General features: G+C 49.5%; 1 protein-coding gene across 1 annotated transcript; it reads right to left on the bottom strand.

Moving 5' to 3' along the window:
• Nucleotides 1–3,267: 3,267 nt before the first annotated feature.
• On the bottom strand, nucleotides 3,268–15,159 carry SFTPD (surfactant protein D). Its single transcript, XM_030798714.1, has 8 exons — nucleotides 14,906–15,159; nucleotides 12,301–12,502; nucleotides 8,194–8,310; nucleotides 7,821–7,937; nucleotides 7,389–7,505; nucleotides 6,839–6,955; nucleotides 6,148–6,231; nucleotides 3,268–3,743 (listed from the first exon to the last, which is right to left on the bottom strand). The coding sequence occupies exons 2-8, from the start codon at nucleotides 12,497–12,499 to the stop codon at nucleotides 3,367–3,369; spliced, it is 1,128 nt and encodes a 375-aa protein (XP_030654574.1). The 5' UTR covers nucleotides 12,500–12,502; nucleotides 14,906–15,159; the 3' UTR covers nucleotides 3,268–3,366.
• Nucleotides 15,160–17,258: the final 2,099 nt, after the last annotated feature.

The following is a 17,258-nucleotide window of genomic DNA, read 5'->3' as shown; positions in this document are numbered from 1 at the left end:
TGCAAATACATAACCACTTTTCTTTTACATTATGTTTTACTTTTCAGTAGAAAAGTTTTACGTATTTCTTATGTAGTCAGATATAGCAATATTATCACTTTGGGTTCCCCTGTCTGATAGCATTCTTAGATAGCTCTTTTTCCTTCCAAGACTACATAAACTGTTACTTATATTTTCTTCTAATTTTAATTTGTATATGTAATAAAATAATCTGATTTTACACTTCCTCTAAATGTTTAACTATTTAACCCAGAATAATTCATTGGTAAGTCATTGTTTTCCTGTAATTTTGGCATTCTCTCTGTATCATGCATATAGGATACATACGTGTATATATACGTACTTGAGCCCATTTTTAGGCTTTCTGTTCTTTTTCATTGTTCTGTCTATTTCTGTGTCATTAATCTACAACTTCAATTATGCTAGTTTTATAAAACCCTCTAACATAGATGGGTCAAGTCCATTCTAATTATCCCATTTTAAGCAATTTTCCTAACCCTTGAGAGTCATTCTTTCATAAGAGCTTTAGAATCACTTCATGAAGTCCTCACACCTTCCTCCACTCCCTCTTTTCTTTCCTGTGAACATTGTATAGGGGTGCAGTAAGTGTCTAGGTTCTCTGCGGGATCCCTATCCTTCTCATCCTCTCTCTGTTCTCTCAGGCCGTCTCTCTAGCTGGGGGCCAAGCATCCCCTTCCTGCCCTGATCCTTCCCTCTGGTCACAGAATGTGTTTGCTTGGCCTGAAGTTGCCATCAGACCTTTCAGCCCTGGCCTGGCCCCAGGCACTTATGCCTCAAATGAAGTATTAAGGGAATTAAAAAATAAATATGTAGAAGCGCTGGCAATGAGGCTGCTCTGCAATTTCCTCAGATCAAAGGGCCTAGAGACATCTTAAAAACACTTTATTCAGCAAACAGGGCTTACATAAGGACCATTCTGCTCAGGCAGGGTGCTCCTAAGTCCCTCTCTGTGGCTCAAAGCTGTTTCAGCCAGGTAGTCTGAGATTGCCTACAGACTCTTAAGTAAATAGAGGGCAAACATGTTAATAGTCAAATGTATCCAGGAAGGATGGGCGCTGCAGTAACAACCCCCAAATATCACTCAGAGTATAAGTCCATTGCCTAGATCCAGGCAACCCCCAAGGGCAGTTGCTTTCCATGCATTTGCTCAGGTTCCAGAATGTTTGATTGTACAACAACTTTATTATTATTGTTATTATTATTGAGACAGGGTCTCACTCTGTCACCCAGGCTGGAGTGCAGTGGCGCAATCTTGGCCCACTGCAACCTCCACCTCCTGGGTTTAAGTGATTCTCCCGTCTCAGCTTCCCAAGTAGCTGGGATTACAGGCACGTGCCAGCACTCCCAACTAATTTTTGTATTTTTAGTAGAGACAGGGTTTTGCCCATGTTGGTCAGGCTGGTCTTGAACTCCTGACCTCAAAGTGATCCACCCGCCTCGGCTTCCCAAAGTGCTGGGATTATAGATGTGAGCCACCTCACCTGGCCTTGTACAAGAACTTTATATCCACCCATCTGTCTATAATCACAGAAGATATGGCAGCAGACGAGAGGGCATTTCGGAAATGTATACCCACTCTTTTCTGCTTCTCCCCAGGAGTGACCCACATCACAGGTTCATGCCTGCCTTCAAAAGTCCTCTCAGTGAAAGATTGGCGAGAAACAGTAAAACCTACCATAAGATGCCAGGCCTGCTGTTAGCCGTAGAAAGGCCTAATAGTCACAGGCAATTAGAGTGGACAGTAACGAAGACTGCTTTGGTCTCTGAGTGGCTTGGTAATTGCACAAAGAGAGGTCTTTTCTCTATTCTCATGGTTAAAACTCTTATCATCCATCCATTCATTCGAAATCCACTTGTTGAGTGCCGCTATTGTCCATTGCTAGAACAATCCTGCAGCTTACTCATCTTGTTATGTTAGGGAAGTGCAGGATCATGAGGGCATGACTAGCCATGTCTATCTTCAGCCATGACCCAGCTGTAACACTGACACCCCCTTTTGTCCCTGCACAGTTTCATCCCTCTCTGTGCCTTGGTTTTCATATCTGGAAAATGAGGAGGAGGATTTAACTAGATTATCTCTAAGGTTGAGTGGGGAAAGAACATTCCTGGAATCATCAGGCAAGAAGAGGATTGGAGGTAAATCGGAGCTTGGCCAGAGACCCTTTGTTCCAAAGTTCCCTAAGGTTTCAGACAGCTTTAGGATTGTGCAGCTGGTACTCCTCCCATGAGTCAAGAGGCAGTCATGCTGGCAGCGATGGAGACAGATCCTGGGCAGTGCAGGGGTGAGGAAGGGCCTACTGAGTGCAGGGACATGTGGCCTAGCTAGGGAGGCAGACATTCTCTGCCAGGTCACCCTGCCATGCTGTGCAGCTTCCTGGGCTCAGACCTTGAAATAGGAGGCAGCCATGGAGGCTGGGAGCCTCCTTTTATCCCTGGGCTCCAGCCTGAACTGGCTAGAGGAATCTGGGGTTCAGGAAGAGGTGCTGAATAGGGATATACCTGCAGGGAAGCCACCAGCCTGCAGAAGGAATTTAAAGTAGAGGACAGGATGAGCTCCTCTCTGGAGTGAATGTAAGAAGAGAAGACAGCTGAGAGCTGAGACTTCGGCACTGCACCATTAAGTGGTCAAGGAGGGAAAGAGGGACAAGCTAAAAAGACTAATAAGGGGCCGGGGGTGGTGGTCTATGCCTGTAATCCCAGCACTTTGGGAGGCAAAGGCAGGCAGATCACTTGAGCCCAGGAGTTCAAGACTAGCCTGAGCAACATGGCAAAACATCATCTCTACCAAAAACACAAAAAATTAGCTGGGCGTGGTGGCTCATGCCTGTGGTCTCAGCTACTTGGGAGGCAGAGGTTGCAGTGAGCCCAGATCGCACCACTGCACTCCAATCTCGGTGACAGAGTGAGACCCAGTCTCAAAAAAAAAAAAAAAAAAAAAGAGTCAGAGTAGGCAAAAGTGGTATCTGTGAAGTTGGGAGGAGGAATTGCTTGAAAGAGGAGGGAGAGATCCGCAGGGTCAAATGCAGCTGATGGTTTGAGAAAAGGGGTTGAAAAGGAGTCTTCAGGTTTGGGGACAAGAAGGTCATTGGAGACCCACTTTTATCCCTTATAGGGAAAGCAGGCTGGCCCCTTCTTCCCCTGAAAGGAGTTTTAGTGTGAAGGAAGCCTCACATTTCACTCTGTGGTGTCCTGCAGCAGCCCTACCTTTTGGCCACGTTCTGTAGAGAAGTCCTCCCCGGCACAGACGGTCACCTTTTTATTAGGATATTGGCAGCACGAGGATCTAAGCCTTGACTTCCTGGCCAAACTCCTGGGCCAAGCACTGCCCCACCCACCCCAGTTGGCTCAGAACTCGCAGACCACAAGACGCTTTTCTCCACAAGCCCTGTCATTCCACTTGCCATTGGTGAAGATCTCCACACAGTCCTCTGACCCGCCGTCATCGTTGGGCTCCCCTGGGGCCCAGTTGGAATAGACCAGGGACTCTCCTGTGGGGTAGGTGAACTTGCCCTCTGTCTTGGAGTCAGTCATGCCCAGGAAAGCAGCCTCATTCTGAGCTATGACCAGCTGTTGCAAGGCGGCATTCTCAGCGGCAGAGCGTGGAGAGGCCAACTGCCCACCAGCCTGTGTGCACACCAGCTGTGCCTCTGTAAACGGTTTGACAAAGCCTGCTGTCTTGAAAATCTTCTCCCCGACACTTTGGCCATTTGGAAAGAGCTCAACTAGGAGAAGAAGACAGTCAGGTTGGGGTTGTGGCATCACCTGGCTAAAGCTCAGGGGCTCTGAGACCTCTGTGCTCCAACCTGAGCCTCTCAGACCTCCCAAACAGGCGCCACATCAGGATGCCAGAGAGAATGCAAGAGAGATTGTTCCAGAACAGCCCCCGTCCCATGACCTACCCTGTGAGGTGACACCATGATTCCCCACTTACAGATGAGAGCACCGGAGTTTAGAGAAGCTGAGAGGCTCAAAGTCACGCAAGCAGCAAACGTGAAGTTAGGGATTCAACCTCACTCAGTCTGACACCAAAGCTCAGACGTGCTGTTTCTATTTTGGCACATGCTATACACCAGAATCGATTTCTCAATTACTATGTAGAAATGAACAATTTTTCCCAAGTTGATCACAGTGTAGACCAGTCCAGTTTCTGAGAGTACAGAAAACACCTACAATGAGCCCACTGTCACCCTGTACAACAGTAGGGGATGTGGGGTTGTCGGAGAGGGTCTGTGCTGTGTGATGAGGTGATGAAAGGGGAGAGACAGGAAGAGGAGAGGACATCTGAAAGCTGCCAGATGCTAATCTCTGCTCTGGGTCTGGCCTCATGTCGGCCTCTTAGTATGCACATGGGTGATGCCCCAGCCAGTCAGCCTGCCTTGGAGGTGCTGAGGGAGTGGAGGAGGGCATCTGAAGGGCGTGTGTGAGTGAGGCGCAGGGGAGTGGTGTTAGTGCTGGAGACAGCCCTGGGTGGGAACTGGAAGACCAGGCATTCAGATCCACCCTGGCAACGGCTGTTGCATGGGCAGGGAAAGTCACTTCCCTTTTCAGGGTTTCCATTTCCTCATCTCTAAAATGAGGGCTCACTTCACAAAAGCATTGCCTGTGTGACATGTCAAGTATCTCTTTTTAGTCTGTCTTTGTGGCTCTTGGGCCCATGCACGGAAATCTTCTGCAATGGACACTGGAGGCTCCAGAGAAGGCTGTGCCCCTGTCTTTGTTGGGCTGCTCAGAATGCAGGCTGCACCCTGACTCATTGTCCTTAAGATTCTCCATGGGCTCAGGGTGGCACCCAGAGCATCCCTGAACAAAGTCAGCATAAGAGTTCATGTACCATTACTAGGTTTATGTGCCATGCACATATGTGGGCATGCCTTTGAATATATGTGCATATGAAAGGTACATGAAAGTATGTAAGGTTCATCTGGATGTGTGTGCATATTTGTGTGTGCTCTATAGACAACATATGAGCTCATGTATGTAGATGGAGGTGGAATTAGTTTTATGGTGTTTAAGTGCACACACATGCGGTGGGTGCATATGGACATGTTCCTCTGTGTGTTTCTGTCACTGTGCCTCTGAGTGAATTAGGGCATATGCAGAAAGAGATATATACCAAATGCTTGAAACTCTCATCTCAGAGCTTGGGTACTTAGAAGCCAAACCTATCTTGCACCCAGTCAGCCCCTTTATGCTCTACTACTTCGGAAAACTTTTATCTTTTATTTTTTGCCTCAGTGAGATTCGCCTGAACTCAAAGCTGATGTCAGGAAGGGCAGAGGAGAGTAGGGGCAGTTGGGCACTGATGTGGAGATTCAAAAAGGCATCTGGCCCTCTAGTGTGTGCCCCTGAGGCCTCTGACTCTTCAGGATTCCAGGGTTAGGGCAAACTCTCTGCTCTAAAACGCCTCCAGAGCTGCAGGTAGAGCCCAGCAGTGGCTGGAGCCCAGAAGCAGCCTGCCCCCTATTTGAACCAAGAGCACATCTGAGGTGAGATATCTGATGGCCACATACCAAGGTCAGGCTCCCACCTGCCTTGTACCCCCAGAGCAAAACCCCAGTCCTAGCTCCCAGAACAGTATCTGGTTTCTGGGCTGCCTTGGGATGTGCAGCAGCATCACTGGGCACTCCCATACCTGGCCCCTCTGAGGTAAAAAATGCAGCCCATGTTGGGTAGCCCCTTGTCTATCAGAGGGACCAGCACAAGGTAGGCAGGAGAGAGGCTCTACTGAATTGCACTGGACTCAGGACAACAGTTTGTCTCAGGGCACAGGTGGAATTGAGGTTGGTGGGTAGTTCAGGAGCCTGATGGCCTTTACTATGCTACTGCTAGCCTGGTGAGCTGGTGATAGGGGCCACGTCCTCCTCCTTTGTCCCCTTGGATCTACTTTCAGCTCCAGGAGCAGGTGGCTGCCCTGTTCTAGCCCCATCCCAGCCTGAGCCCTACCCCCTGCCACAGTCCCGGGTCCAGCCCTACACAGGTCCCAGCTCATTCCCATCCTAGACCCAGGGCACGCTCTGCCTCAGGCCCAGCCAAGGGTCTAGCCCCAGCCAAAGGCCAAATCAAGGTCGAGATCTAGTGTGGGGCCCAATGCCAGTGCTGGGCCCAGGTTCAGATCCAGGAACTCACCTTTCTTATACTGAGAGAAAGCAGCCTGGAGGTGCTGTACTTGTACCTGTAAGGCCTCAACCTGCTGCCTCAGAGAAGCAACATCTAGAGGGGAGAAAATGGCCAAGAAAAGACTTGTCCAGAGAGCGAAGGAAGAGCTCAGAGTCTGAGCCCCAAAGGAAGGGTGTCTAGTTGCAGGCACATATTGTGGGGCTGACCCACAGCAAGCCCACATCTGCTGACACAGCTGGCCTCTGCTGTGCAAGGATGTCTTATGGTTCTGCTATGGACAAATTGCTCCCTGTACTTCACTGACACTGAACCAGATGACATTGTGACTTTAAAGTCTTGGAATATAATGGCATCTCCATTGGGTGGGTGGGGGTTGCTGGGCAGGAATACACACTCATGTGTTTTCTATTCACTGGGTTTTTAATGCCCAAAACTGTCCTATGAATTGGGAAGGCAGTTGTAGTTTTCCCAATAGTCAGATGGAGAAGCTGCCCAGGTTGCTTTCCCACGAGCACTAAGTGGCTAAGACCAGAGCCCAGTGCTCCTGCCTTCCAGCCTGTCCACCTTTCCTGAGTTCCGCCCACCAGCTGCCATTAATAGGGCACACATCCCAGAGCCCCTCCTTTGGGATGGGGAGGGCTTCCTCTCTGCCCACCCATGCCCCAGTGGGGCTTCCCTGGGCCAGGAGCTGCTGCCTTACCTGGAAGCCCACTTTCTCCCTTTGCTCCTTTGTCTCCAGGGACGCCTTTGTCCCCTTTCAATCCTGGGGGTCCTCTGGCACCTGGACTTCCCTGAGGACCCATGGCTCCAGCAGACCCTGGGGTGAAAGAAGAACTGGGTGAGCTATGTACCCATTTCTTTTTCAGCATTTTTACCTTCCCGTACATGGATTAACTATCCTTATTGCCCAGAAATAGATAGACGGTCTCCAGTACCCAGCCATGCAGCTCTCTGTACACTGACTGTCCCTGTCACCCAGCAATCAACCCCACTGTGTAAAACTGCCCTGCCACCCAACAACTAACCTTCCCTGTATACAGACTTCTCGGTTGCTTAGCACCCCACTCTCCCTAGATAGGAAAGGTCCCCAGAGCCTCCTCATGCACCCTTCTTGGATATAGATTCTCCCTGTGTTCCAGCAATGCCACCTCTGCCTTTGTGGGTGGTGGGGGAGGGGGGTAGACATTCACAGCTCCAAGCAGGCACAGGAGAACTGGACCCAGCCCAGCCCAGCTCTTTCCACTGCTCACCTGCTGCCCCTGCGTTTCCAGGGGCTCCACGCTCACCAGGGATGCCTCGCTCTCCCTTAGGGCCTGCGGGGCCTCTTGCCCCTGCCGAGCCCTGCATGCCTGGGGCACCTACTTCTCCTGAGGAAGGAACACACAGGAACGAACACAGCTAAGAGTGTGTTCAGCAGAACTCTTGTTAGCAATGGAGCTTTTTGCCCACAACTTTAGGGTCAGAGAGACAAGTGGGGAGACTCTTCTAGCTTTCTGGGGCTCCTCTGTGGAGGGTGAGAGGAAAATATTGCAGTTGTGGGGATTGGGAAGGTGCATGGCAAGGCCTTTGCAGCATCAAGGGTCTGGGCTCTCCCTGGCACTCTGAGCACACCTCAGGTCACATCATGGACCCTTGTCCTTCCTCCTTTCCCTTCTCAGACCGGCCACAGACCAGCCACCTACCTTTGGGCCCAGCTTCTCCTTTTGGGCCTGGCTTGCCCTGAGGTCCTATGTTTCCCTGCTTCCCCAGGGGACCTTCTCTTCCAGCTGGACCAGGCACACCGGGAGGTCCTGGAGGTCCTGAGGAAAAGCACCAGCCCGGGTCAGTAACAATGAACCCTCTTGGCAGGAGAGTGTGTAGTAAGGTGAGGGTAATAACAGGTCAGGGAGGCAGCATTGTTGTCCTCCCAACAGCAGGCCCCATCTGTCCTGAAATGACCCAGTGCCACCTTCAGACAACCTTCTTCCTGGGATGGGCTCTGTGCGTGCCCACTGGCATATACTCGCACCTGCACCACCACCCGGAAACACCTGAAATCGACACCCAGTTGCTCACCACTTGGCCCAGTGTCTCCCTTTGGTCCAGGTTCTCCAATGGAGCCATTGTCCCCTTTGGGCCCAACTGGGCCAACTTGTCCAGGCATCCCTGCTTGCCCTGCAGCTCCTGGCAAACCTGTAGCAGCAGAAGAAATGGACAAAGACCTGGCCCTAGACCCAGAAAGGGCCAGCCGCCTGCAGGATCAGCCCCCAGCATTCTTTTTTTTTTGAGATGGAGTCTCGCTCTGTCGCCCAGGCTGGAGTGCAGTGGCGCGATCTCGGCTCACTGCAAGCTCTGCCTCCCGGGTTCATGCCATTCTCCTGCCTCAGCCTCTCCGAGTAGCTGGGACAACAGGCGCCCACCACCACGCCCGGCTAATTTTTTGTATTTTCAGTAGAGACGGGGTTTCACTGTGGTCTCGATCTCCCGACCTCGTGATCCACCTGCCTCAGCCTCCCAAAGTGCTGGGATTACAAGCGTGAGCCACCGCGCCCGGCCAGCCCCCAGCATTCTTTCAGGATTCTGCAGAGCGTGAGACTTCCACTGTCACACACCCGGGTCCAGCGGTGATCCAGGAAATGGGTATCAACATCCCCATTTTATAGATGAGGAAGAAGCCTTCCAGAGCTGGAGGTGGATTAAAGCCAAGACCTGTCTGACCTTCTATGCGGTGCTCCTTCCCCTGCCCCAAGGCCACTGTATTGATGGCAGGTAATCTGTCAGCTCTTACCAGTGATCGTGGACTTCTTGCATTCCATATATATATATATATATATATATATATATATATATGAGGGAATCCAACCAGAAATGGCACCAGACAGGTGATGCTAACTTGTTCATTCAGTTATTGGTCCATTTGCTCATTTATTTGTTCACTAAGAGCCATTTATGCAGCATCTACTTTATACCTAGCACTAGGCCAGATGCAAATCTCAGCTTAGTCTCAGGTCCTGCTCAGCAGGGGGTTCGTAATACACTGTGAGACAAAGGAGAGGAAGGACAATGCATGAAGTGTCCCTCATCTCATCCGAGTGTCCCCACCCCAGCATTCACACACTCAGAGCTGTCTTCTTCAAAGAGAAAGTGGGATTCTAAGGGCAAGGAGAATTGAGGGAGATTTGCAGAGAGGAAGTGACATTTCAGGCTTGGAAGCCATGCTCCCATGGCAGAGGAGGCCAGGCCTCCGTGGGGGGCGAGCGTGTGGTTGTGGGTAAATTTGCTGGATGGATGGAAGAGTCTGTGCTGGCGTATCCCAGCAGCACCACCACCTGGAAACATCTGAATTCCATGCCCAGTGGAATTCCGTGCCCTGGGTCCGGCTGCCCAGGTTGCTTTCCCACGAGTACTAAGTGGCTAAGACCAGAGCCCAGTGCTCCTGCCTTCCAGCCTGTCCGCCTGTCCGACTGGTTACAGTCCTTATTAGGGATGAAACGGAAGCACAGAGGGTGATAGGATGGGCCCTACCTCTGACACTCAACAGCACATTGTGCTCAAGGCAGGATGTCCTGACCCCACGTGGAGCCTCGCTTGGGCTTCACCCTGGCCAAGCCAGCAGCAGGAAGATGGACCAAGAGAAAAACATCACTCTCCAGAAGAGAGCGTTAGAGCCTGCTTGTTCTTGGTACACCAACTACGGAGGCCATGAGAGCACCGGGGTGGAGGAGGGGTACCTCCCCAAACGCTGCACCCATGCCTTTCAAAACACTCACTGTGTATCCTAGTGTCCCCAGAGACCTAGACCTGCACCCGAGTGCCACCTGAAGTGGAGTTTTATGGCCCAGCCTTTTGGCTGTTTTGACTCCGAAAATTCCTCCACCCCTTCCATCTTCCATTCACTCATTCCATAAATATATCTGGAGCCTCTAATACATGCCAGGCACTGTCCCAAATACTGGGGATAAACAGCCCTTCTCTGGGGAAGTTCAACTCTATCTCATAGAAACAGATAATAAAACATTTAAAATGTACAACATATGGCATGTTAGATATAATGCCACAGGGAAAAGTAAAGCATAGGGTGTGTTGGGGGTAGGGTCTGTTTTTGATAGGGTGGTCGGGGAGCACCTCACTGAGAAGGTGATCCAGGAGTAAAGCCCTGAAGGAGGTGAAGTGTGAGCTGCAGGGACAGCTATGAGAAGAGCAAATGGCAAGCCCCTAAGGAGGCAGGAGGCTGAGTGTGGCCGGGGGCCAGAAAGAAGCTATATGGTTGGAGCTGAGTAGGGGTGGTGGCACCGAAGTCAGAGGAGCAGCAGGGGTACAGGGGTACAGGGTGGTCCTGCCTGGACTCATGGGCTGCTGTAAGGTATGTGATTTGTCCAAGGGAGATGAGCATCCTTGGAGGGACTGCCCCACAGAATATTGCTGAGCAGGAATGCTGGAGGTGCTGAGGAATAAGGAATTGTTCTCCCCAAAGGCAGGATCTGGGTCATATTTACCCTCCATGATATGTCGGGGGTGTCACCAGAGTGACTCAAGCTCCACCCTCCACCCCTGCTCAAAGATCTCTTCTTTCAAGCCCCAATTTTCCTCATAGCAGATTCTGGGAACCACATGCTTCCAACTCTGAAGGGGTGGTTGTCACGAGCTCAGACTTTGGCCCCACACAGACCTATTCTGGGTGGATTCTGAGGATGCTGAGGATTCTGAGGGAACCCAGCCCTCAGATCTGTAACAGTGGAGTGACTGGAGAGACTGCAATTGAGAAGCCAGAGCGGTGCCTCATCCTGCAGCCCCACTGTGTTCTGTCCTCTATCCAAGTACTGACCCAAAGCCAGGCCTGGAATGTGCACGGGTTGAGGCACATATGTGGGGAAGGGAGGCCTTGACCATGCTTCAGGCGGCAAGCTCCCAGGGCCATTGTGGGAAAGATCCCTGAGATTCAAATCCGGGGCCCCACTGGAGGCCAGACTGAGTTGAGAATCTCTGAGAAAGAGCTGCCAAGGTGAACCCCACCCCTATTCTGAGATCCCCTCTGGGCAGCCCTCCCCAAGCCCCATCCCATTCACATTGGGAGCCACTTTCTGTCTGTAAGGGACAGGCAGATGCTCACTTGCCCCTTACCCCACAAAGCCTGGGGATGTTGCTTCATCTTTCCGGAAAGTTAAAGACTGTATCTGATCCCTTTGAAGCCCTGCCCACTATCATAGAGGTCCCTTGGTTCATGCTGCTGGCTCATGGAATTCTCCTTTCTTGCCAGTAAGACCTAGATCCTTCCCTGCAAGCGGGGAGCAGTATTTCCAAGGACAATTCCCTTACTCATCAGTACCTCTGCTAAGCTCAAGATAGTTCACCTATTTGGTACAGCAGAAAATGCAACTTTATCCCAAAGACTCAAGAAAAAATAAAGCCTTTGGCTCAGTTATTCACCACTGGGTGGTGATATCATTCCCATTACCAGATAAAAAAACAGACTCAGTGACACTGAGGGGCTCGCCCAGTGTGGAGATGGAGCCAGCAGTAAAGCCCAGGCCGGTCTGATGCAGAGCCTTCGTCCTTTCCACCTCCAGAATCATTGTTACTTAGCTTCTCTGCATCATCATTTTCTTACCTGTTGAAGGAGATTAATATGTCCCCCGTAAGACTCTTGGGAGGATTAAATGAACTACTCAAGTGAATGCCCAAGCACAGGGGTGGACAAAGAAATATGAGTGCCTTTTCTCTCCCTGTAATGTATTTGAGCAAATCCTCTTGATTAGACTTGAGAATGGAGCCATGGAGCCCCATTTTTTCCCACCCTTCATGCAGTGGTGTTTAATTAAATATTTAAGATATTTAATGCCCTGCACAGGCATCATTTAATTGGAATGAACAACTGCTAACTTCTGGCACAGGGCTCTAGAAGGCCCCAAATATCAGTAATTTACCACTGTTTGCTTGCTCTTAGGATGGGAAGGATCTGGGGATCCTAGGGGAGGAGCTAGGACAGTTGGGTGCTGGATGAGGCACATGGGGGCTCAGCACAGCCACTCGTTTGCCAGCTGGTGGAGCAGTGTGGAACTCGCCTTCTTGGGAGGAAGAAACACATCTCCAGACTTCCATAACAAAGTACCCAGAGTTGCTGGGCTAGTTACAATTCCAATGACCATTCCTCCCCAGCAGGATAAGCCCAGGGCCCCACCCTACCTGGGTCCCCCTTCTCGCCCCGAGGGCCCTCTCTCCCATCCCGTCCATCACGACCAGGCAGGCCACTCTCTGCTGAGCTACACATGACCAGGGTGCAAGCACTAGGCGCTGTTCTTTGGGAGTAGGTCTTCATTTCTGCTTCCAGGTAGCCCAGGGGCTGTGTGAGCAGGACCAGTGCAGAGAGGAGGAAGAGCAGCATGGCCTGGAGAGGTGAACAGAAAGAGAAAAGACATGCTTATGCTTCATGGACATGGTTTAGGGCTTGGCTCAGCTTCTAGAGGTGACGGAAGCCCCCATTCCCAACTTCTCTCCTCTGCTATGGGGCCTAGAGCAGCAGGAATCCAAAAGCAGTTTAAGGACAAGGTGGGCACATGGTCTGGATGGAGGGCATGAGTTACCCAGCTGGAACTCTGACATAGGTTGACAGCAGCATCCCCCATTTCCAGGTGCTCATGTCTTCCCTTCTTGTGCCTTCCCTTGGGCACTAAGTTTGGTACAGTGGCTAGGATGTAGCATTCCTCACTGGGGCCATCTGTCACATCAAGAAGGGTTCATTGAGTGCCTCTGGGCAGGACACCCCCCACCACTCCCTAGACCATCTTCCTGTCTGTGCCACTGAGGCAACTGGCTTAGCTCAGACAAGGCAAGCCTGTTTCTTCTCTCTTGCTGTCTTGCATGGACTAGCACTGGCGCTGACAGTGCTGGTCTGAAAATGCAGCCAGAGTCCTGAATGCTTAGTGATGTCCTTCCTGAGCGCAGGCTGGGAGTGTGGTGCACATTTGCCTGGCAATTTGCCATTCCTGAAGCAGGCACTGTCTCTAGAGAAAAGTCCCAGAGGGAACCCAGGTGAAAGTTTTCAGAGACACTAAACTAGCAGTAGGAGAAATCCTGAGACACCTGGAGTTCTTCTAAGACCTGAGGGGGTTTGGAAAAGAAGTATGTGGAGTCTGGGCATGGTCGCTCATGCCTGTAATCCCAGCAATTTGGGAGGCTGAGGCGGGCAGATCACTTGAAGTCAGGAGTTTGAGACCAGCCTGGCCAACATGGCAAAACCCTATCTCTACTAAAAATACAAAAAATTAGCCGGATGTGGTGGTGTGTGCTGTAATCCCAGCTACTTGGGAGGCTGAGGCAGGAGAATCTCTTGAACCTGGGAGGTGGAGGGTGCAGTGAGCCGAGATCGTGCCACTGCACTCCAGCCTGGGCAAGAGAGTGAGACTCCATCTCAGAAAAAAAAAAAGAAGTCTTATATGGAAAGAGGACATGCCAGGTAGGCTCAGTCAGGCAGAAAGCTAGTGTTGTGGGTAAGCAAGAGCAACTGCCCAACAGGGAACCCATTTACTATCTAAGATGGTCAGGAACTGAGATCAGGATAAGAGCAGGACCTGGGACATTCCCTGTTTTGGGTATCTTTTCTCTCAATGAGAAACTGTAAAGTTATGAGAGTGAAAAGAGCTGATCAGATTCGCAGAGGCTGGGAAAAAAGCCAGAGGGACTTCTGCAAAGAAAGGGGTCACCAGGCCAACTGGGGTGGTGGCAAGCGGGGGGCTTCCTGCCCAGAGGAATGCTTTCTTCTTTGACTGCTGGTGATTCTGGGCTGTGGATGACCCCTATTTCTCACTAGCCTCTTTCAATTTTGAAATCACCACTTCCTTGGGTATCCTGGTAGTCTCTAGAAACACCTGGGTGAGGTCACCGCCAGCAGCAGCTACCTTGTTACACCTGTTCTGGCAGAGGCTCAATCATGAGCAGCAAGGGCCAGACCCAGGACAGAGCAAGGGCATTGTTCTGTGCCCTGCAGCTGCCTCACCCCTCAAGCCCTGTGTCTGGTTCTGGGGAAGAATGAAAGGCAATAGGCATTCTGTCTACAGGCTCAAGATGGCACAGAAGGCACCAGCAGCCACTGTGGCTTGAAGGACCCTTGGAGAGGGCAGACCTGGGTTTTCAGGCCCAGGATTCAGATGAAGCATCTTGGCTGGGGCAGCAGATGGAGTGGGTAGAGTCGTGGTCCCCCTCAACCCCTGCAGTGCCCAGTTTATGCTAAGCTTTCAGAGTACAATTTCATTGAAAAGGCCATCTCCTCTGAACATGGACTGGAAAATCAGAGGCCTACTCCAGTAAGTATATTTTTTAAAGTAAAGACCTGAAGCTATGAGAAAAACAGGCTTGCCCTGCTTTTCCACAGGCTGTTGGCACCAGGATGGGTTTAGAACCCCGGCCTGTGAGTGCCTGGGTTTGTCTCTCTTCCACTGTCCTTTCTGAAGAAATCAGTGCAGAAAAGAGCCTAGAGATAAATTAGAATTGCATTTTTTCCACCTGAAGCTTCCACACTGTGGCATCCCAGGTCTAGATAGTGTCACACCCACTCTTACACCCTGTGCACCCCCAGCTCAGAAAGCAAATCCTCCCTGGGCTGAGGCCACTGAATAAGGGGCAGAAGAGCACCATAAGACCTCCTGTGCTCCCCACCTCCTGCGCCCATGCCTCCTAGACCAGAACAGCTACACACACCCTCCACACCAATAGGTTGAACTGCCCAGGTCGGCAGAGGGATATTTACAGGATGTGGAGAAAATAAAAAGAAGGCAAGAACAGAGACACTTACAGGTTTCTTCTTGTTAGGCCCCAGGAGCTCCAAGCAAACTAGCCTTTGCTTGGCAGGCACTCACTATTTATGCCTGCCCTGTACCCTGAGCTGCCCAGCCCCAAAAACTCCCTTCAAGAAGTGGGGCAATTTTCTTCTTTATTGACTCACTCACTCTTATCCCCACCTGCGTTCTGGAAACCTGCCACTGATATTCACAACACTATGCACATCCATCACTATAGTTTGCAGAACACTATCAGGCCTTGATCTCATCTGCACCTTTCTCACTGCAGCTCTGTGAGTTAAGTGGCATCATCAGTGTCTGTATTTTATAGATGTCTAGAAATCAGGAGTCCAGAGACCAGCAAGTTGCACAATGACCTACAGCGATTGCAAAAGGAACTCACAACTGCAGATCTTAAGGGCCAAGACCTGCTGTGTCCACTTCTCCTCTTCCTTTATCTCAACAGCACTGCCTAGATATTGGGAAAGAGCTGAGAGCTGCTTGGAATACCTGGGCAGGGGTGGGGCAGGTAGAGTGGCTGCAGAGGCAACAGCATGTGGGGGCAGCAGCTAGGGAGCTGCCACCTGGAAAGAGTTGCTCTTTTGCATGCTGCTCTAGGCCTCAGAGAGCCCCTGCCTCGCTTGTCTTTTGTGGGATGGATTTCCCTTAGCAGACCTCTGCCTTGCCATGTTCAGGCTTATTCTCCCTGCCATCTTAGCTGGTGTTTGTCTTGTGCACTGTTCTCGTGACTAGTTAGGACCCCTGAGCTGATGCTACTTTCATCCAATCTTTTAGTCTGTATCTATTTTTTTTTTTTTTTGAGACAGTCTCACTGTCACCCAGGCTAGAGTGCCATAATGCATTTATAGCTCACTGCAGCCTCAGACTCCTGGGCTCAAGTGATTGTCCTGCCTCAGCCTCCTAAGTAGCTAGGACTACAGGTGAGCATGATCATACCTGGCTAATTTTTCTTTTTAATTTTTTACAGAGATGGGGTCTCACTATGTTGCCCATGCTAGTCTCAAACTCCTGGTCTCAAGCAATTCTCCTGCCTCAGCCTACCGAAGTTCTGAGATTACAAGTGTAAGCCATCACACCCAGCACCAATCTGAATCTTTTAAGTGGAACATTTACTCCATTTATTATCAAGGTTAATATTGTTATGTGATGTTTTGTTCCTGTCACGATAATTGTTACCCAGTTGCTTTTTAGTCTCAATTATATAATTGCTTTATATAATCTGTGAGTTTTTCACTTTAATGTGCTTTTATGATGAGGAGTATTGTCCATTCATTTCCATGTTTAGAACTTTAAGCATTTCTTGTAGTGCTGGTCTAGTGGTGACAAATTCTCTTTGCATTTGTTTGTATGGCAAAAACTTTATTTCTCCTTCATTTATGAAGCTTAGTTTAGCAGGATACAAAATTCTTGGCTGGCAGGATTTTTGTTTAAGAAGATTAAACATTAAGACCCCAATCTCTTCTGGCTTGTAAGGTTTCCGCTAAGAAGTCCGTTGTTAATCTGTTGGGTTTTCCTTTATAGATTAGACATTTCTCTCTTGCTGCTTTTAGAATGTTTTCCTTCATATTGACTTTGGATAGTCTGATGACGATATGCCTTTATGAGGTTTCTCTTGTAAGGCATCTTCCAGGTGTTCTCCGAGCATCTCCTATCTGGATGTCTAATTCTCTAGCAAGACCAGGGAAGTTTTCCTGAATTATTCCCTCAAATAGGTTTTCCAAGCTTTTAATTTTTTTTCTTCTCCCTCAGGAATGTCTATATATTGTATATTTGGTAACTGTATCTAATTCTATATTTTTCAAAATCTTTGTTCATTTTTTAAAATTTATTTTTTCTTTATTTCTGTCTGACTAGGTTAATTCAAATGACTGGCCTTCAGGCTCTGAAATTATTTCTTCTGCTTGGTCTAGTCTTTTGTTAAAAGTTTCAACTATGTTTTATAGTTCCTTCAATAAATTTTCATTTCTAGAAGTTCTATTTGGTTTTGGTTTTTTAATCTCTATCTCTTTAGTAAATTTTTCATTAATATCCTGAATTATTTTTCTGATTTCCTTATGTTAGTTTTCAACTTTCTCTTGTATCTCATTGAGCTTCCTTACAATTCATATCTTAAATTCTTTGTTATTTCAAAATTTTTTTATTGGTTAGAATCCATTGCTAGGGAGCTGGTGTGATCCTTTGGGAATGTCAAAATACTGGTTTTTCATAGTTCCAGAGTGCTTATGCCGATTTCTTCTCATCTAGAGAAGCCATTACTTCTTACTTTTGAACTTACTCTCATTTGAATGGGATTTTTTCCCCCTTTGAAGGTGTGACTGTATGTTGTGTATGATCATTTGGCTTCAA

The sequence above is a fragment of the Nomascus leucogenys genome, chromosome 18 (genome assembly GCF_006542625.1).
Source record: "Nomascus leucogenys isolate Asia chromosome 18, Asia_NLE_v1, whole genome shotgun sequence".
In the NCBI taxonomy this organism is placed as follows: domain Eukaryota; kingdom Metazoa; phylum Chordata; class Mammalia; order Primates; family Hylobatidae; genus Nomascus; species Nomascus leucogenys.
This window is presented reverse-complemented; position numbering and strand designations above follow the sequence as displayed.